The 22,188-nt window shown below is 37.4% G+C and overlaps 1 protein-coding gene across 8 annotated transcripts in view; it reads right to left on the bottom strand.

Annotated features, from left to right (window-relative positions):
- Nucleotides 1–22,188, bottom strand: part of KLHL2 (kelch like family member 2) — a 57,756-nt gene that overhangs the window by 14,641 nt on the left and 20,927 nt on the right. For all 8 annotated transcript variants that reach the window (XR_010472280.1, XM_065061392.1, XM_065061393.1 and 5 more), the window contains one exon: nucleotides 7,955–8,117. Coding sequence is in view for 7 of the 8 variants with exons in the window: in XM_065061392.1 (XP_064917464.1) it covers nucleotides 7,955–8,117 (163 nt within the window). In the remaining variant the exon portion in view is untranslated. The remainder of the gene's footprint in view (nucleotides 1–7,954; nucleotides 8,118–22,188) is intronic.

Genomic DNA, 22,188 nt, shown 5'->3' on the forward strand with positions numbered 1-22,188 from the left:
TTGATTCATGCAATCATTACTACCTGTCCCTTCAATCCTGCAGCATTCTTGTATTATGGATGTGTAGTATTTTCTGCCATATTCCAGGCAATGGGAGAGAAAGGATGAGGAGAAATACTACTGATTTTTAAAACACCACCATTACTTTTCCACTCCTTACAAATTTTTGTCTGGTTGCTTTAAGACTACAAATACGCAGGGTCTTAAGCTGAAGTAGAATTTTCCAAGGTACAATTATTGAAATAAGTATCTGATTATTTTTACTATTTGCATATGGCAAATAGAAATTGGGAAATGTAATTTGCATAAATTAGTTTTATGATAAACTCCAAATTTCAAGTGACAGTGTCACAAAACAGCATGCCTGACTGTACTCAGAAGCTGAGTTAGGAAGAAGCATGATCCAGGTCTCAAACAAATCTGAGGTTCAGAAGCCTTGTTCATCTTCCCCCAAGAAAGCTGATCCAACAGGATACACTTCGTAAACTAGAAATACCCACTTGATTTTACAGGCTTATATACAAAAGCCTTGCTTTTTAAAAGTTGATTTAGCTTTATGACATGCTCTAAATAGGAAAAGACCCAGCATCTAAACCCAAAAAGTAGAAGCTGAGAATATTCACAATGAACATGGTGCTGTCTCCTGTTTTCATACTAGGAAGAGAACTGTAAAAGAAAATCTGGAAAAAAAAAACAGACAGAACTTCAACAAAAGCTAAGGCTATTTTACTGGATGTCAGACTCTGTGCTTAAAATATAAAACAAGGCACGCAGCCAAGATAAGAAAGAAGAGTGAAAAAAGGAGATATTAAAACAAACTTCTCATTCAGTAGCTACAGGCTCAGGCTCTCAAGCAATACCCAGAAATAAATCTTCAGCTGAATGAATTACAGGAAAATAAAAAAAAAAGAGACAAATATGAGAGTAGATTGCTATCTAAATTTTAGTCATCAAAAAAAGAGATGAGGTGAAATAACCTGTATCTTAAAAATCAGATCTCTTGTTGCCAAGGAGACCATCTTACACTGATTGATAGATAACCTTTTGGCAGAGGCCAATTGAAATTAGAGCTAAATGGATTATTCAAAACAATTGGAAACTGAAAAAGAACAAGGGAATGCAAAAACACCAAATAAATCTGCCAACAGCAATTTATCTAAAGCTGGTCAAGTGCTGAAGACAGATGGCATTCTTTTATTATATATAAAAATAATGCTTATGAAATTCAAACTTTTTGCTTCCTTTTAACAAGAAGGACATTAACTTCTTGAAAATAATATTATACAGTACTAAGACTTCCAAAAATCCCACTTAGATTCTCTTTTTCCAATAAATATGAGAGAAAAATAGTATTGGGGGTGCATGTATTTTTTTTCCTCCTGAGTTAGGATTTAAATTATCCAATATTATTGCTCACATCCTGAAAGCTTCAATAATCTGGAGATATTAACATCAAATATCATGAAACTTATGACACGATTAAATATTTCATGCATCTGTCTCCTGCAAAATCTCAAATTAGCTTGGTTTGTTTCATTAGGTAATATACTTCTTTCTTCATTAACAGCTCCTAAATAAGCAAAAAGATAGAACTATATGGCTGGAAGTTTTCATAAGTAAACAAAATACCTTTTTTCCCTCCCCCCCCAATCAGAATTTTCCACATAGTGTGAAACTTTGCCAAATTCATACTGGAATCCTGCACTGCTTGTTGCCACTTCACCCAGATACTGAAGCCAGCTGGCAGCCTGGAAACAAGCTGCAGAGCTGCAGAGACTTAGCTCCCCAAGTCCCACTTCCTAAGCAAGTAGGATCCTACTTCTTTATTATCAAAACTAAAATCTGCCTTTAAAAAAAAATCCCTTCCATTTTAGGACATTTCTAAAATATCTGTTCCAATTGCATATGAAAAACAGATTTTCACATTTTCACAACCTATAGAGACAGTTTCTGTTTGAATAGCTGAAGATCTGTCCTTGTCTGCCCTGTACCAGTAGGATGGGACTTCAGGGACAAACTAAAAGGACAAAAGGAAGTTCTTAACAACATGAGAGGAGCTAGTAAACAAAATGTTTGCATGTATAATAAATGATGCCAGCATGGAGAGCAAAGGAAGACAATAGGAGCTGTGAAAGTACTGGTTTTTGGTATTTTGCGTTATGAGTCTGGAGACATGAGTTCGACATACACACAGCAGCAGTAAGTGCTTGACCTACCTCTTCGACCTGAAAGGCACAAGGTCTAGCTGGTCATAAAGATACTGTCACTAACTTTTTATTTTTCAGTTACATAGGAAGAAACACTACATCCGAAATCTGCACAGGACATTTTATGCTATAAGCAATTGTGATTAATTCAAACACTATTTCATTTATTTATATACCTACAGTCAGAGCTTCTCTGGCTGAACTGCCTTTACTAAATGGAATAAACAAATACAGAAGCAAAGGTCTGTTGAAGCTCCATCAGGTTAAAAACCTTTCAGAGAACCATGATGGCCAAAAATAAGAGACTGTAACCCCTCCTCTCTTTTACGTGTTATGACTGTGGTTGTTGTCAGTGTTTGTGTATGACATTCAAGACTTCCTAAATTTCTGTTCCATCATCATGCCTCAGTCATTTTCTAACATTTTTCTAAGGTGTTCTGGCAGCTGTTGATACTTAATATCCATTTCCAGAAATCTTTTTAACATTTCATGCACTTTCAGAAGTCTTCTTGTAAAGATTTCCCAAAGCCACATTATATGAAAAACATGACCAGAGCTTATCAGTGTCAGAGGTTGCAGCTGGAAAAAGGGTGAAATCCCCATATTCCCTAGATCCTTTTATAACAGTAATCCAACATATACTAGTCTGTGAAACAAAATATCACAATCAAATATATCAAGTCTCCTAAGTGTCTTTTGTCTGGTTGAGGCCAAGTATTTCCATTACACAAAAGAGATAATGATTACGTAGCTTCTTTCTGAACTGATAACCTCTTGTTTTAGAGCAATGCAGAGCATGGGAGCTTGGAGAGATCTAAGCCCTGCATTCACTTAAAGGAACAACAATAATTTCTCAAGCAGATGAAACAAAAATATTTAGGAAGAATTAGATTTTTAAACTATTGCTTTAATTCACAATGTCATATTGTGGGTTTTTCTGGCTCGAGACAAAGGTCTTTGCTAATGGCCTAACATAAGTCACTGGTGAAGCAGAAACCACAGCCTTATTACAGAGGGACAGATTCAAGCTCTGCCAGTTGGAGAACCAGCAGAAGCTGAAGATTACAGAATCCTTTTTTTTTGAAAAAAAAAAAAACTGATTTACTTGTCACTTTTATGCTTAAATAACTTCTTTTGAGAACACCATGAAATTCATAGCAGCCAGGGTAACAGAAGCATAGCAACAGACGTTGCTACTCAGAATAGAATCGTAAGAACGATTCTGCTAACTACATCCTTTCAATCTCATGCATACGAATGTACACGAGAATAGTCTACAGAAGACATACATGGTTCCGAGTCTAGTTAGTGCTCAAAGTTTTAAATTCAGAGCACCACACCAAGAACGCTGCACCCCACAGTTAAGTACAACACCTCAATCCCTGCTTCACAGTACATGCTAAGGTTCCATTAAAAAAGTTTCTTCGACATCTCATCAGTGCAATGCTAAAAGCCAAGGTTTGCCATGTAAAGCTGGTCCTCAAAAGACACTTCTTCCACAAATTATCCAATGATTCCAAAGGCTGCATTGGTCTATACGGTGAGTGGAAGTACATTATTATTCTTCTTCGGTTGCAATTAAGAAATATCAAGGCCTAAGCACTGAGCAAGTGCCTCTCTAGTCCAAGATGGCATACCCCTCTTCATCAAAAGGCTTTACCTATTTATCTCCACGTTGTACGTAACCTTGCTGTCATTGTCTATTACCAGAAGTATCTTCCTGCCTCTTTTTCCTAAATATAAAATAGCAAGCATAATAAAATAAAGACTAGAAGTTAAACATCCAAATGCTTTTGATTTTCTCTAGCAGGGAAATATTTTCACTGCTTTTTCAATCTAATAATCCTCTTCTGTACTCATTCTGGTTTCTGAAGCCTTAATCCCAAAATGTCAGCTCCTGGGAGACTGTCTCTCTGTGACACAAGGCCGAATTCTGAAATGGCAAAGCCACTCATCTTTGGCTCAGAATTTTGAGACAATTTCAGTCGTAAGAAAAAGCCTTGACAATGTACCAAGAGTTATTCAAGAAAAGAACAGAGGGGAAAACAGGCTATGATGGCTGAGATACAGGCAGTAAGAAGCTTGAAAATTCAAGAGGAAAAACACTGACCTGGAAAGGTATATGATACTCTTTTGGATTGGATATTATATTACTCAAAGACAATAAGACTTAATTAAAACATTTTGCATAACAGTCCAAACACAGTTATCACAAAGTCATTCAGTCACATACATGCGAACTTCTCTGGTAACATATGCATTACAAAAGCTAGCACTTTCAAAACCAACCTGAATAGCTTTTGAATTTTTTTTTAATTGATATATAAATAGTTTGAATACAATTTCCCTAGACTAAAATCTAAGTATGCCAGATTTGTAAACCTCAGTTTCATACTTAAGACAGTAACCAAGGATTCTATTGACAGACATCTAATCATATGAGTTTGCTGCAGTTTTGTTTTTTTCCTGAAGCATCCATTCTTGATGGAGATACTACAATCTCCTGGAAGTGGAAACAAAAGATCTGTACTGGAAAACACATTTTCTAGGAATTAAGGCAACCGAAAGCATTCATCAAAATCCTGTTTAGACCTTGTAAAGGTCTAAAATTACTCAAGGCAATAAAAAGTTATTATTTGGACCTAGATATATGCATTGAAGCACTTAGTGCTCTATTTCAGGAAAATCTTCAGTTTCTAACTCTGTACTAATTCTTAATGATGCTAATTTGTCACTGTATATTTTAGAAAAGTTATGAAAAGCAGCACAATCCTATGGGGTTTTTTTTGTCTGCAGTCGTATCAGAGTATTTCATTTTTAGTTCTCTTTTCTGTATTGCTCTTGTACTAAGCCTGACAGAGTGCTAGGGATTAAGGAAAGCAGTGCAGAGAGTGCAATATAATGAAATAGCTCACAGCCTGACTATGCACAGCATATTTATCTCAAGAGTAAGAACAGAGTGTGGGTTGCTTTAAAATTCGCCACACAGATACAGCATAAACACAGTAAGAGTTGAGCTGGCAGCTCATGGTATGGGCCAGCAGGACGCCAAGAATACAATGACAAAAATGGAAGCATAGACAAGGAAAGTGGTTTCTGGAGGAATTTGACAGAAATGGAAAGCAGTTTGATTTTGGAGGAGAGAGAAGGTTAGTTCAAAGCATGAAAGTAGTAGAGAGAGAGATGAAATAAAAATTCAAGTGAGGGCAATTCTGCTGATCTGGAAATGCCAAGGATGAGAGGTTGGAATTTGATCCAGGGGGAAAAGGAATATTGCACAATCAGTAAAATTACCTTAGCAGAGAGGAAGTCACGACAAAGATAGATTTACATTGCAGCAAAAGGGAAACATGACATGGAGTAGATTTGGTAGGGAGAGAAGAAACAAAATAGAGGAACACACAACTGAGCAGGTGAGAGAAAATAGTGGAGGAGAGTTGAAGTTGTCAAGTTTATGAACCTGAATGACTGGTAAAACGCTGAAGTCACCAGTGACAGAGGCAGACAAGGAGAAGGGAAAGAAGATTAGATGGAAAGCAATTCAGTTTTGCTGAACCTGAAGTAAAAGTGAAACATCCAAGAGACACTGAAGAGACAGTGACAGATCAGGGATGGGGCAGACAGTGTAAGCTGCAGGTAAGGAGCACACCTGGGAGTCACTCTTAGCCTCTGGCAACCCGCCACTTCTGAATTTCCAAACAAATTTGTCCTACTCGCTGAATATTCACTGCCAAAGCTCTAATCAAAATGTGCTACTTATCTGGCTAGTAAGTTAAACCCTATAAAAGCAGTTGGTTGTTTTGTTTTTAGTTTTCACTACAAAAAAAGCAACCACTAAAAAGTAATTCCTCAGTGCAATGTCTTGGATTGACTCCAAGACCCTGAGGCGCTCTACATATAAAAGAACAGTGAGATCATTGCCACTTGAACAAACTGAAAGCTTTAGTTTTGGTCTCAGTTTTATGCTACAAACTTTAAAACTTACACAATGTTTTGTTTGCTTTTTAGTAACCTACATTATGCAACCTGTCTTGGCATCAAGAGCAGTCAAACAAGATTTTAATCTATTACGTTAAAAATTACCAATTTAGTAATACTTGATCTGAAAATACATTTATATCAGTTTCCAAGAGCAGAAAATGCATTTGGAATATAAAAGAAAAATTTTAAAAAAGGATTTCAGCCTTCACAGAATCATAGAAATTTAACCTAGAAAGAACTTCAAATCATCTAGTTTTGCTCACGGGAGTGAGTTAGATCAACCCAAATCAGAAGTTAGCCTAACCAGTTTATTTACAGATGCCTAACAGTGGGGAGTCCATGACTTCCACAGACAGCTTGCCTGATCTTTATTACTTTTACAGTTCAACTTTAACTTAATATATAAAATCACTTTAAAAATACCTCATGAATTAATCTTACTCATTCTCAGTCATTTTTACGCAGAGGAAGATTTGTATTCCTTCTCATCCTCCTAGTCTCCTAGTTTCTTGACTGAAAGCATGTTCTTCTCTCATAGCCTTTGTCATAGGTCAGTCTGTTTTCTTAATATGTTAATGTTAAACACCCTTGGATTCACTTCAACCTGTTTGCATCTGTCTTAAAGTTTTGTTCAGCATTTTTCCACCTGAGGCCTTACCAGCATCAAGAAAAAGAGAATAATTATTCTCCCTTGTCAACCACCTACAACACTAGTGTTACTTTACCACAGAATTGCTTTTTCATTCACAACAGCAAGCAAAGTGAGAATCTAATTTTCAAAAATGTCAAGCTTTGTCATGAGCCAGTCCTCTTACAGATATCAGTGGCATAGTCTTAAAATTAAGTATTTCATGAACATTTTTTTCAGAAAAAAAATGACAGATAATCCAATGGCAAGTGCTCCTTACAAGGAAAGCAGAATTTTGTTGACTGAGCTATATGGCTAGTTACAAGATGCACCTCTATTCACTTCGTGTCAAGATAGAAAAACGAGGCTATATCAAGGGTGTCAAACTCATTTTCACCGGGGGCCACGTCAGCTTCACAATTGCCTTCAAAGGGCCAAATGTAATTTTAGGACAATATATAAAAGTAGCTACTCCTAAAATTACTCCTAAAAATGCATTACAGTCCTAAAATTACATTCAGCCCTTTGAAGGCAACCGTGAGGCTGACGTGGCCCCCGGTGAAAATGAGTTCAATACCTCTGGACTAAAGGTACCCTTTACAGTAGGAAATGTCAACTCTTGGGCTAGATGAGTAGGATTTTCAAAAGACAAGTTGATAACACAATAATCATGGTATGTTTACTGCTTCTTAGCCAGTGCAGTACAGGGGCTACAGATAGCTCCATGCCCTCAGCCTGCATCTTTTTTGTTACACCATGTAGCTTCCTATAGACTTTGGCTTATGGCAGTTGCCAGAATTTTAACTCTTCTCTCCTGATTTCCTCCTCTAAGTGATGGTGCAAAATTTTAAGTCAGCAAGCTAGTTTTTTTTTCTGGATTACAAATTGCCTGGACCCTGTGTGGCACTGATAGGCCATGAAGATGCTGTGCCTTTTTTATTATTATAACTATGTTCCAGCCAGGATACTATTTCTCTTAAAGACATTCATATCAAATGCATTCTTTGTCAGAAGATACATGTCTGCAATATCTTGGATAAAATTCTGTTTTCTTTGGGGGCTACTGGGTGGGCATGGAACCCTGTGTGTGCCCACGCACACAGATCTCAAGCTATATGCTATACTAATGATAACTTGCCTGCATATGTGTTGGCCTTGTTCAAGAGATCTGTGCATGCATGCATGTCAGCAAAAGCACGAATTCCCAAGCAGTTGATCGGATGAAGCTGGGATTCCAAAAATTCACAGCAAGTCCTTTTCACATCCTGCAGTTGCAAGAGACCAGCTGCTGGTAGCAAGACCTGAAAGGAGCAACACGTAGTTAATACGCCAGTTTGATTCTGAGCTTATACAAGAGTATTCTCAATATTAACAAAAAAAAACAAAATAATCCATAAAAAAAATAAAAGACTAAAAGAGAGACAAAAATTTCAGCACTATGCAACTAAAGAACTTAAACCCCAACATGATTTACCTCCCAGCAAATAGCATTTAAGATCTAAAATAACAAGCAACAATCTCTGTCACCGTGTTCACTGGGAAATCATTCCATAGATTAAAATTCTTACACTTCATGTAAACTCTTCACAATATTCTTTCACAAGTTCACTTTTTACTGTTACCAACACTCCATAACTACATCTCACTTCCAAACCTTCAGCTTTAGATACTTCTCTAAATCAAAGTTTTCTAGACCATGATAGAATATGTAAATCTTGTTTGTATGCGAGCACTGCACATTGTACCATTTTTTAGCATCAATAATAAGCATCTTTATGTAACTGATTCCAGTAAGGATTCAATTCAATTTCCAAAGAAGTCTGTGACCTTCACTGAAGAATGACAATTCAGGCATTTAAAAATCTGAGCATATAATATATTCTATAACTCATTAAAAATCCATATCAATAACCAATTAGTGTAAATAAAGCAAGCAAAAAGTAAAGAAGAACTGAAAAAAAACTGTATGACACACATTTTGGTTGCTTAGTAAAACTTAAACATAAGATTTAGGTGAACTATAAATGTGCCTTTGAGCGAAATTCTATACCGCTATCTATAACTTCTTCTTCACAATATTTTCATTTTCTGTGCCTTTGACAGTTATTTTAATGAGACTTGTATTATAGAACATTCAAGTGTGAAATCAGTGTTAGCTTGCTTCTTCAGGGGATGACAACAGGCAATATTTTTACATGGAAGCCTTGCAACTAGTCACATCTAGAGAAAATATATACTATAAGGCTGCATCAATAAGCAAACAAAACAAATGTCAAAGGTAACAACTGCACTACTCTTGTTAATGTTTGCTTTTCATTTGGGTAGAATTAAGGAGAACCAAACAAGAAGGAAACTGGAAAAAAAGAGCTGGTAGAGTAAAACAATTTAGAAACCTGTCTAACACTTACTACATGAAAGCTGTAGAATATGCTTCTACTTTATTGCTCTATGGAAGAAGTTTTAATCTTAGTAACTGTCTGTAGAATCAAGTGTTTAGTATCATCTCTGTAAGCATCTATTTGCTTTATAAAAAGCTACTGTTCTTGCTTACACTTCAGGCTTTTATCTTGAAATAAAACTAACTGTTATGGCCCAAAATAAACCGAAAAGGACTTCAGGCAATACAACATTGTAAAGCTAATGTCTGCTTTCAACTTCATTTTTTGGTCCTGCTTCTGCTATTTATGGCTGTTCCTCTCCCCCAGCCCGCCATATATGAAGCCGGCTTGAAAACCCTCTTTCTGTTCATCAAGATATTAATCTCTAATTTGAAGCAATAATCCACTATAGCCTCTATTTTACACATTTGACTACCAATGTAGAGAGCAAAAAAGAAGGATCATATATTTAAAAGAGTTTGCTTTGAATATCAACTGTTAATTAAAGAGAAATAAAGGAAAAATACAAATTTGACTGCATTGAGATACAGAGTCTGCTGCTAAGCAAAATAACTAAAAACTAGATTAAATGGAGAAGATCTGCATGTAACAGGCACAACCGTCAGATGAAGACACACAATTCAAAACAAATTTAGTAAGCTTAAAGGTTACAAGCGACAAGGTTAAAACAGTAAAGTGAACTCATTTTATTTTAGCATATGTTTATGAAAATGTGAAGGAAATATTAGTAATACAACTTCTATTACTAGAACTACAATATATTTAGTTACAACAGCGAGTAAACAAATCATTTGATAGTGAATTCTAGGATAAGATATGATCATGAAATTACATATCAAGAATCAGGGCTAGAAATCTAATACAAGTATTTATTCACGCAACTTGCCCCAATGAAGCAAACACTTCACACCTGCTTACAAATTCAGGAATTAATTCAAATAATGTTCTAGATAATTTTAGGCACGTTATCAGTATAGCTGAGCAAATAACTCTGCGAACAATCCTTGACTGCTTGAAAGGATTCAGTAGAAAAATATGTAAAATCATCATCAAATCAGTAAAAGAAATGGAAAGGTGACATTTGAGAATGGTATGCAGAAAAGAATTGACGATTTGTATGCACAGTCACGCTGAGACTTGCTCACTGGTATGAATACTAAAACAATGTTACAAAATCACTCTTCATTATGGAAAATTTACATCAGTTCTTAAATCATTGTAACTGAGTTTGTAAAGTTACAGATTTCAATATGTTTTAGTTATTAGACAACAAGACATTTAAATCTATATTCATGTGCATTCTGCTACTATTATAAAAGGAAAAGAGAGGCAAAGTGCATCAAATTTATCCCAATGAAATTATATCTTGGGCTTTGGTTACTAGGCAACAAGAACTGTGATAACATCTAGCTATTTCCATTTGTACCTATAGAACTGTCAGCCTGGAAGCTGTAACAACCTGCATTTAAAAATACAGTTTCATCGCAGACACATTTAGAGTGCTCAACCGAGGGACAGAACTACATAGGAAAAAAACAACCAAACAAAAAAACCCCACCAACCACACTAAATGCAACCTCCTCTCAAATTCATAAAGAAAGACTACATTAAAACTGCAGTGCAGATTAAGTTTAACTGCTGCTGACTCTAAACTGGTAGGTTACAGCTCAGATTTATTTCCAAAAATAGCCAGTAGAGGGTATCCTAACTTTCCTTTAAAGAAATACTTTAATATGCAGACTGCTTTGTACTGCAAGAAATTCAGAAGGGGAGGGGGGAAATCATCTCCAGTTGCTTCTTCTATGAAAACGTATCCTCATCACAGTGGTTGTTGTTTTCATAATCAACAAAACTGAAGCGATTATTATTACAGATCGCAAGAAAGGAATTACGTATTCCCTTTTGATGTCAAAGTCATGGTGGTGAATCTTGGAACGACTACTACATTTCCTAGAGCAGAGCATTTAACCCTTACAAGTCTTTGAAGACTATTTCCTAGTTATCTCCTCCTAGTTTTCCATTCTACAGTGACACTCCTATTCCCAAAGCTGTGTACACCCGCCGTGCAGAACACACCTTCCCAATCTCACTGAGACAAAAAGGAATGAGATCGGGTAAAAGTATTTTAAAATCCACCTACAGGATCACCTGCAAAGTCAGGAGGGATCCACTTAAGGCCCTAAACTTGGATCCCTGTTTTCACTGGGGTAGATTCAAGCCCTTCAAAATAACCCAGCTAAATTGTCAACACATATTTGAGGCTGCTGCCCTCTCTGGTGGCCATTCAGATACATGCCAGGAGCCCGGTGACGACTGAGGGTTATGATGTTGCTTGCAGCTTTTCTCCCTTTTTTATTTTTTTGACCCCAGACAGCACCATGTCTCTGTTCACCCTAATGCAGCTGGACATATTTACCTCACATGACCAAAGTATATATGTATTCAGGTCTGCACCTCTCCAGTTACGTGTGAGCCATTAGCTCACAAGGAACATGTTCACAACATTCTCACGGAGATACAGTCTGCATGACTGACCCAAGCCCTACCACACAAGAAAGCTAAGAAGAGATGGGCAAGGGCAATGAATTCAGGGAAGAAATGTAAGGCACTAGCACCAAATAGCGTAGAGAAAGCAACAACACAAAGAGGACTGGAGGGGAACCTTTGTTTTAGACTTACGGCTGCACCAGTGAGTCATCAGGCTGTGTAAACAACCTTCCCTAGACAATTATTACAGTGCAATGTCTTCCCCAGGTAGCCAGACCAGTGGGGTGAGAGGTGCATTTGTGGCTCAACCCAACATAAAGTATAAAAACTGAACAACCATCAGAAGGAGCTTGAGCTGGCTTTAGCCCACATTTCCCTTCCTGGTGAACTGAGGATGCCCAACATCCTGACAGAGACCAGTAATGTAAATCATGGTTGCATGATGATCCAAGTGTAAATTGCAACTGCAATATTGTATTTGTGTTGTGATTTCAGTATATTGCTGTATCTCTCTGGTAAATCAAAACATAGCACTATGTAACACCAGGTATCTTCAAATAAGTAAATTTTATATCGAACATTAAACTCTCTTCATGGACTATCTAGAAGAAGTGGGTCAGAGAAGCTGCCCTGGAGTGCCTCCACACCAGACAAGGAAGTCCATCCTACCCAAAGGCTGCTGGATGACCTAATGGGCATCCCTTTTTATACTATCATGGCACAAAGAAGGGAAGAATGAAATCAAAGGAATGGCCAAAGATCATCCAAATTATCCTATTTTTTTTTATTCTCATCTAAACGCATCTGTGCTGTAATTAAAACTGTGGTTTCTAACTGAAATGTAGCCCATATTCCAGTGAAATCATTCAGCACTGCATTGAAATTACGCTATTTGGGAGTATGCATACAAAACCATTAAAATAGATACAAATATTTTAACACTTGCATCTGTGGGACAAAATAGAGAAGTTCCAGTTTTGGAAAATTGAACCCTTCTAGCATTTCTATATGGACAAGATGTGCAAGTGCACTTTTCCCATGTTTAAATACAGACAAATCAAATGCTTCACTGGATTTAGAGATGTGCGTGACCTGCGAGTTTAGAACATGATACCATGTATTTCATAAAGTATACCTTTGGGGTATTTAACACCCATGGCTTTATCCGCTACTGTGAAGACTTGGATGTATCAACACATCTTTTAGTTTAATGAGCCACATTCAATTAAAAGCCAGGTGTAGGTGGCAGTTTTATAGTATCAGAGGAAGGAATCAGCCTGCTAACCAAGATACAGTCCCATTCCATCACATTCCCTTAGCACTAGCCACAAATTGGTAGAGCACTTTCAGGTGAAAACAAGAAAACAATCATGATCATGTAATATTTTGAATGACTGACATGATCTACAAAATACTAAGCAGCATGACAGACTGAAGGGAAGTGTAAGGAAAAAGTAACTGTTCTACATACCTCGTTTTTAACCAGCATCATAATCTGTACTTAAGAGTCCATTTCAGTTACACTGATGTGCAATTTATAGGAAGCAACTGATTTGCTCAAAAAATGGCTTTAGAAGAGACATCACTTCAGAGGATTAATCTGAACAAACTAGTAATTGTTAGTTAAAATATCTGGGGTGGAGGTGGTTGCTTTGGTTTTTTCTCGGGTTTTTTGGAAAGGGGTAGGTGTGGAAGTTTTTGATAGATGTGGGATGCAGTTAGGGGTTGCTGAAATGCATAAAAAAGATGCATGAAGCAAACAAAATTATAGAAGGGTCACTTTAATCAAGTAATATGCTACAATTAATAGTGTCCATGCAGTCTTCTTTGGCCTGAGGCTTCTACTGTATCTACTCTACCAGAACAGTGTCCTAACCACCATGTAACAGTGTCTTTTGGCTTAAGCCAAAGAAGAAAGACTGATATTCTACTCTGATGGTTATTTTTGTTAACTGTCATGATCTCAGACTTTCATAGCCTCTTCTTCTGTTAAAAAGATCCTGGAAATAGAACTGAAACATTGTCTCACTTGGAGTGAAACATTCTTGAACCTAAAATAATTCTACTTAGAATTGAAGACTTTTTTCAGTGAAAAAAATACGTAAACATTTTGATCTAATAGAAACAGGTTTTTATTTGAACTTGGGTCACTGAATTTAAGTATAGGTACAGTGAAACAGAAACAGTGAAACAGAAATAAAATGAAAGCTCAGAATCCTTCATCATACTGTAATTCAGTGCTTAAAAGATTATACAGCTGCATAAAAAATACCTTCATATTTTCTTAGGGACAGGATAATTCAAACAAGACTAACTAGAGTCTGAACAAAGCAACTTGCTGCTGGTACTTTGTCATTCAGAAACTGGACAATTTATTCTTTAATTAATTGGAGCTGAAGTGCTAGCCAGTCAAATAGCACACAAAGCTCCCCTAGAGAAGGATTAAAATAAGCTGAAAAAATTAAGTAGGCAGGATAACAAACTCATACTATGTTGTCTTCGATCTTTCTGTAAAGGCTGACCCACATAAAGAACCGCTGTATCAGCCAATGCTTTTAGCTTGTGCGCTTCAGTTACAGGATTTACCCATCACATCTCACATCTTCAGGACCAGACCAGCCTCAGACACCACTGACAGATACACTGAGTTCAATTATACCAAAGATTACTATGATAGAAATATTTCTACAATATTCTCTAAAAAGAAATACTTAAAAGGCTGACAAAGAATCAAAACATTCATGTGCTACGTTTCCTAAAGTATAAAAGACAGCTTTGGGGGCTAAGAGGGAAGGCATTGTGGAAGGACTTTGTTGTGGTTTTGTTATTTTTGTTTGTTTTTCTACATTACAGACTGACTGGTAACAAGGCTTGGTGTGCTGATACAACTGCGTATTTGCTGGCAATCTTAAAGAGAGGGATTGAAACACAATTTGAAAAACCCTAAAGCCTGTGCTGAAAACAAACAGCAGCATAATTGAGATAGTAAATTGTGAACCTCTACTTTCTCCAGTATCCCACTCTCTGGTACAAAAGATGTATCCATACTACTGAGATTTATATTAATACAAACCAAAGAACTAAGGACAACAGAAATAACATGAAATAGAAATGCTTTGTGTGCATGGTGCTTATCTTCAACACAAAATTGTGGCAAGATTAACATCTAATGTGCAATAAATGGCCCTTCAGTGGACTCAAAAGACATTTGAGTACTCTGAACTTTTAGCATTACAGTTATGGTTTTTTATATTTTATTGAGATAATCTTTTACTTGTCAGTTTCCTACAGCAGACCATATTTATATTCTCCTAGAAAAGTCACAGGGGAATTCTTCCTAGGAATAACAAAACAAAACAAAATAAACCACATTAGGCTTAGTGACAATTTCATAATGACTTTAATCTAGATGTTGGGCTTATAAAATTCAGGTATGTAGGGACAGAATTCCCACAGCAAACACCATCTAGTTTCCCATTTGAAAGATTTTTCAGATAGAGGTTTAATGCATACGTATCATGATTTAAAGCATGACCAATATCCAGAAAAAAAGTGTTTTCAAGAAAACCTTTATTCGACTTTCAGAAATTTCATCGTAGGTCTACCAACATAATGCTGAACCTACTTGCAAGCAAGAGATGTCAAACATGTAATCTGTACTTTAAGTGGCTTAATTTACTCATAATAAGCACCTCGAATTTTACAGGGAAGTGGACAGGCACACATGCTTTCATTTGCATAGAATGCCTTAAAAACAAGCAAATGACCTGTGCTCTTTCAGTTGGCAAGGGCTGTGTTTCAGGTTTTGCTACAGGTAGCTTTATGGTCATACACAGAAATAGATACGTGGATGCCTATGGTAAAGGTCATCGCTGCGAAGTAGCTACTTTCATCTGACTTGAGAGAGAAGAGTCTCTAACACAGCCTAGCAGCGCGATCATTCTAAAGATCACAGACTCAGAAAAGTTACAGAAGCTGTTCGGTCTGAGAAGGCAGTTTACATACAGAAGTTCTTATTCATTCACGTCTAGTTAAAGGGCAACCACATACTAGTGAGGCGGGATGAAGGCACCAGGCTTTTAAAATTAGGAAGCTTGTGATGTCAGTCCTGATTACTTCTGACCTACCTATGGGTCATCATTTCTCCGTTTCTTTTTTTTTTTTTTAAATAATCTATTCAAGTCTGTAAACTCTTTTGGGCCACAACATACTTATAGCTTGTCACTATAATACCTCTCACAACAGAATTGCAATCCTAGCTGGCCCATAAAACAAACAGCTAAAAATATTTTCCAGGCTAGGCTAGAACTTAAAAGTTTTTTAGCCAAATTTATTTTCAAATAATGGGTAAAATCCCTGTCTCCTAAAAAGAAAAAGCAATGCATTGCTCCTTAGGCAACTGCAAGAAAAAAAAAATAATAATTTCCTTCTGCATGCTCTTCTATTTGCATGACCTTCCCACCCTGTTTTTAGAAGGCAAACACCCTTCTGGTGCTGAGCACTTCTGCTCAGTTCTGAGACCAACCTTAAATCATGTTAATAATTAAAATACAGGGCTAACTATATATTAGACCAAAGCAATAGCCTGTTCATTCCAGGTAGTCTAGGAACACCCATCTTTATCCACAATAACAGAAAGGTGTATGAAATTGGCCGTGTCCAGTGCTTCATAGATAAATAAATGTAAGGGTTGCAATGGGACAAGAGCCTGGTCTTACAGGTTTGAAAGGGCACAGTAAAAGATTGTGGTGGTAGATGTAGTTTTGGCTGGTGGGCCAGGGATGCAGGCTTCTTCTAAAAGTAGGAGAGGGGTAAAAGAGAGGAAGAAATGGCAAAAAATTTTGCCCTTCTTAGAACTGTTTTTATCTAGCTCTACTGCAACCAGCCAGGGATCTCCACACTCTCAGGCACACTGGAACCAAGCTTGGAGGCTGGCTCGAGACAGAATTTCTTATGTCCTCCTCCCTTACCCAACATGTGGTTAAATCCAGTATTCACTGAAATGAAGCTTCACAGCACTGCTCTACTTCTACCAGCTCCATCCCTATCCTCTTCCTGCCCCCTTCCAGGGAAAAGGGGAAAAGGAAGGAGGAAAGTAGAAAAGGTAAACCCAACCGAAACCCGGACGTCAACTGCTTTCATCTAATTAGGGAGGTAAACCTCACAGGGTGAAAATACCTGCTTTGGAACACAGTTTCACAAGCAGTCATTTCCAAACCAGTCAGTGCAGCTATTATTATAGAAAAGGACACTGCTCAACTGCTGCATCCTCAGCAGCTCCTCCTTCTCATGTGTTTTGCAGCAACATGCACTATTCATTTGGTATCCACTCTAAGCATAATAACAATAATCTATATGCACATGTATGTTTTCATACACTCCTCTCTCTAGGTATCCTGAAGAAAAGCTTATTATCTTTCGGCATAAGTAAATAACTAACTCTTTTACCCCTAAAAGGGGTATGTGGAGTCTTTGAAACAAACAGATATTGGAGGAAAAATAGAGTCCTTGTTTAGCCATCTCACAGTCAACCTAAAAGATGCGTGCCTTCACTCCATCTCTTAAATGATAGCTTTTCCATGACTTTAACAGCCCAAAGCCTTTCCCCAAAGGGTGCTATTCCTGTCATATTTCAGAACATCCAGCAGTGTTACAGGTGAGAATACAGATTTGTACAATGACATACCGATGCTGCTGTGCCATTTTTTACACTCCTTCTTAAAGCCACTATTTCACAACGAGCAGAAGTTTTTCTAAGGTGACTACAATATGTTATTCTATCCTAAGAAAAGCTGTTAATATAAAACATAGCAATACGTAGGAGTAATTCAAATTTTTCCTTCCATGCATTACTTCACACTTTCCAACATTAAATTTGGTCTGCAATCATGCTAGCCCGACATTTAGCTCAGCTAGAAAGCATTGAAATTTTCTATTTTTGTCTCGTCTTGAGAAAGAATCCTTTAACCAGTTCAACATCTACACCTTTTGCTACCCACTTTTCAAAACTAAAGAAAATCCATCCTTCTTTGGAAGCTTATGACACATTATAACCATTTTGATACAGTGAAAACCAACTATTTATTCCTCTTTGATTCTGAGTTCCCTAGGGATTTTTGATGCATTTATTGCTCATCATGTGACAATTTAGGAGAGACAATAACTAACTTGGCTTTCAAAAGCCTTTGATATAGTTATTTCTGGACCACTCAAAGAATTAAAGAAGGTTTTTAGGAGCTATGCACAACTCAAAAGCAGAATTTAAAAACATCTGGAAAGTTTGCACTTTCCACATGTTACCTGACACTAACAATAAAAAAATCCTTGATAGTCTCTTTAATGCTCAGGATCACTAGAGACATTGTACTGATTTACCAAAATGTGAGCTGAAACTGGAAGAAATAGCCAGCAAGAGAATATAACATTTATACAGCCTCACCCACCTCATTTTAAAAGTTTCTTCTGCATTGGTAGGCAAGAATTATTTTTTATATACATTTCTATAAAATCTTGTTTGCCCTAGTTTTCTGATACTCATTTGCTTCAGTGCCTCATTTTTTGACCCTTTCTCTAATCCTGTCCTTGATCTGTAAGAGGATGCACCTTGCATAGTCCATTGGCATAACTGGGACTTTCTACCTTAATTAGTTTTTGGCACCTTGCTCATGCGTGGCTCTGGCAGCCTACACGCTCTCCTAAATCACTCATTAAAGAAACAACACGCAGGAAATGAACAGCTGTTATATTTAGAGCCACAGTGCTGAGTAAAAGTGTTTTATTCTTTTTATCATTTAAATTAAACATGCCTGTTTAAATCCCTCAGTGACTTCCCATTCACCTCCCACATCAAGCGGCATCACATGCTTCTGAAGTGCTGGATTACAGATCAGTATCTCACTTATAATGGACTCCTACCTCAACCCCACTTCTGTCTCACCTCATCACCTCCTCCATGGGTTTCTGATTCATTCCTTGGCTCTTGCTTAGACCATGCTGGCACAGCCAAGCTACAAGCCTCTTCACTGCCCTTGCCCAGAAGTCTCTCTTTCATATAAGCAGAAATAAGTGGGTTTTACTCCCCCTACACCCCGCCCCCCCCCCAATCATCTTCTGAAGAAACAAAGATTTTGAAACAGGGAAAAAATCTATGATTCAGTCTGTCAGACCTCAGACTCTATCCAGAAGAAGTTCAAGACTCTCTGCCTCCCACACACATTGGCGTTTGATAATCCAAGACAGTCTTTTACAGCCTCAGGACAATTTTCATTCACTCCTTATACCTTTTGATCCACATTTTAGATTCAGCTTAATACCTTGTGCTCATTCTCAGTTCTATTTCTCCCTTAGGTATTTCTCCTTAGCAACTAAAAGCTGATGTACAACAGCTCAAATTTCCATTCAGGTATCTTATCATCCTTCAAAGGCTCATACCTTTCTGACTACCTAATTTTCTTTATGAACAAAGTTCTAGGATGTCGTGTTCAGCAAGACCATAGCAAAAAAGGGAAAAGAAAAAAAAAAAAAAAAAAAAAAAAGATGTTATAACAAGATTCATTGGCTGGAAAATGCCAACAAAATGTGAATAAAGCATCACTTGGAGGACAGAGAGAAACAGCAACAAGGTATCTTCAGAAAATAACATTTTTAAAAAGCAGAAACTGCAAGTGCCTTCTCTACAAACTCCCTTTCCTACCTACCTCCTGAAACTTCACTGTACCATCTATATCCAGGGGGAGAGAATAGTAAGGAATTTTATTCCTAAGTGAAGAAGCACAAATTATTTTTATTCGGTTTGGCTTAAAACATAATTTGGGAAGGTCTGCTCTAGGTCTGACACCACAATGTAAAAGAAGGTGTTGAACAGACACGTCCAAGAGACTTTTTAGGAAGAGAGCCCAGCTCAAGACAGAGACAAGACAACAGCTGAGTGTTTCTGGCTGCACTGATCTGTGTGCCAGGCTGGATGTATGTATGCTGTATACATGTGATTGCGTATGTACCTACTGGAAATACATGCTCAGCCTCACTACCAGCTGGAGCTTGGGGACATGGAGCTGCATCCACCCTGCTGTTATCAGGCTACCAGATTCAAAAATCTTTATCACTTTCCTCAAGTACACAGCGTGATTTCTTGCTATCATGTGTCACAAAGTAAGCCAAATCAGAAAAGGAAGTTTTCTAAGAGGGCATCAAATGTCTATGAGTCAGGTGTGAATGGAATAATACCTTCAACCAAACTAAAACCCCCAGTTTCTCAGTCTTGAGGAAAACAAACACTGAAAGGGTAGTAACAATACAGTAACCATATCAATTCTGAGGTGTACATAATAACATTGTGCCACAAAAATCAGGCAGTTTCCACTTTGCACACACGTAATAGCTAAAGTCACAAAATATATGCTATGGAAAAAAAGAATATGTAGAGAAAAATACATACTACTCAATATGCATTTTAAGACTGACAGAGAGCAAAACATTAAGTTTTCCCACAAAGTTGTTCACTTAGTATTTTGGTCAGCAGCTCTTTTATACAAAGCTTAGCCATTTAAAGAAAAAATTAATGAAGCTTGTATTGGTAATAAAATATGCCTGTAGAAAGATCACATTTCTCTTTTCCCTTCCCTCCTACACTCACTCTGACAGGCAGGCACGTGTAAGCAAATGAAGAATGCACAGTAGGATTATTTCACTGGAAAAATTAGATCATTTACTGTTGCCTGACATGTCTTACAATGCATATATATTCAAGAAGTGTGCCACTGTCTTTCCTCCAGCTAAGCCACATATTAGTTGTGTCCTCACATTATTAAAATCCTCAGAGCTGTTGTCACAGATTCAAAAAGAAATGGGTCAAAAGAGGTACCCAGATGGCCAAATGTATAAAATATGTACAACAGCAAAACGCAGTGGTACTCCACTGGTACGCTCTTTCAGCACACAATCAAACAGTATACTATAAGGCTGTTTAGTCCAACACTAAATTCTTGCCCGGTAAGACTTAAAAATGTTTCCATGAATAGGGTTTATAATGAAATTCATGCCAGCTTGGATTTCAGTACTTCTCTGCAGTGTCAGCAAGCCCCTAATAATATTAGAACTATGCTGGCATAAAAGAATAAAAGGAAAAGTTTGGATTACCATATAAAGAGTGGTTTCAACACACATCAGGATTAACTGTGTTTTTTTAATTCAGTTTTAATCATGAAGTCATTAGGATGAGCCAGTTTTATAAAACATTTTAACCTGGATAACTCTGGATACAACTTTGGAATTTGCAAGAGCTTCCAGAATTTAGTAGCAATGCCCCTGCAGGCACGATAGAGATGAGCAGAAAGACCAAAAGCTTGTTTATTTTTACAGGTCTATAATATGATCCAATACATAATCCCTCTCCTCCTAAACCTTTAATAATATCCATGTCAGGGAAATAACATCACCAACTGCTGATAGCTTTTGACACTCAATAGCTCTATTGCACAAAACACTTTTTGTAAAGGAAAGTGCCATTAAGAATTAGTGCAACTGCCCAAAACCTATTAGCAAAGGAAAAAGTTAAGCTTATGGACAGAAGGTTCTAGGTCTCCATGAAGGCAGCATAAAAAGTGATGGTAAGCTGAAACCTGATGGTGGACAGCATAAGAACAGCTTCATAGAATCATAGAATAGTTTGGGTTGGAAGGGACCTTCGAAGGTCATCTAGTCCAACCCCCCTGCAATGAGCAGGGACATCTGCAAGTAACTCCGGTTGCTCAGTGCCCTGTCCAGCCTGGCCTTGAGTGTTTCCAGGGATGGGACACCTACAAGAGCCAAGTCCAGCAAACACCTGCTGGTGGAGGATGCGGAAGGTGAGAGAGCCAAAAATCATCACAAATGTTTTAACTCCCTCAGAACCAAGCAGGATTACAACTTATCACCACGGGGTTCAATAATTAGCACCTTACTCATCATATATTGAAGCGGGGGAGGCTGTCCGCAAATATTTTATAAGAATTACTATGTAAAAGATTGTTAAGGGAACACAAAAGCTGTCACATCAATTAGAAGGTTGAAAGCACCACTTAAGATACCCTTTCTCCTTAAGACCTCTGCATATACCATTGTTTTCTAACCTTTCTCCTCCCTCTCTTTCCAAAACGTTCTCACAAGGGAATAATCTGTGAACCACAGTGAAAAGAATCGCCAGTAAAGCTAGGTGGCTCTGCGTGCTGCAGCACACCACATAGTCTTCAAATGCCTCAGCACACTTAAGACAGAGGAGAAACATTTTGTATTGGCATTCCTGAATTTTAGCCCCAATTCTAAGTGTGTGGCTCAATACTTAAAGCAGTAGTTACAGACAACAGTGTCAATTACTCATTTTTGACAACAGTATTTCATCTGAAAATTAATGCAGGTGACAATTTAGTCTGTCAGTGCATAACCTACTTCTGCTTGATGAGAAATTATGTACCTGTATCCCATTTATAAAAGTCGTATCTTGACAAAT

Source organism: Columba livia, chromosome 4, assembly GCF_036013475.1.
Source record: "Columba livia isolate bColLiv1 breed racing homer chromosome 4, bColLiv1.pat.W.v2, whole genome shotgun sequence".
Lineage (NCBI taxonomy): Eukaryota > Metazoa > Chordata > Aves > Columbiformes > Columbidae > Columba > Columba livia.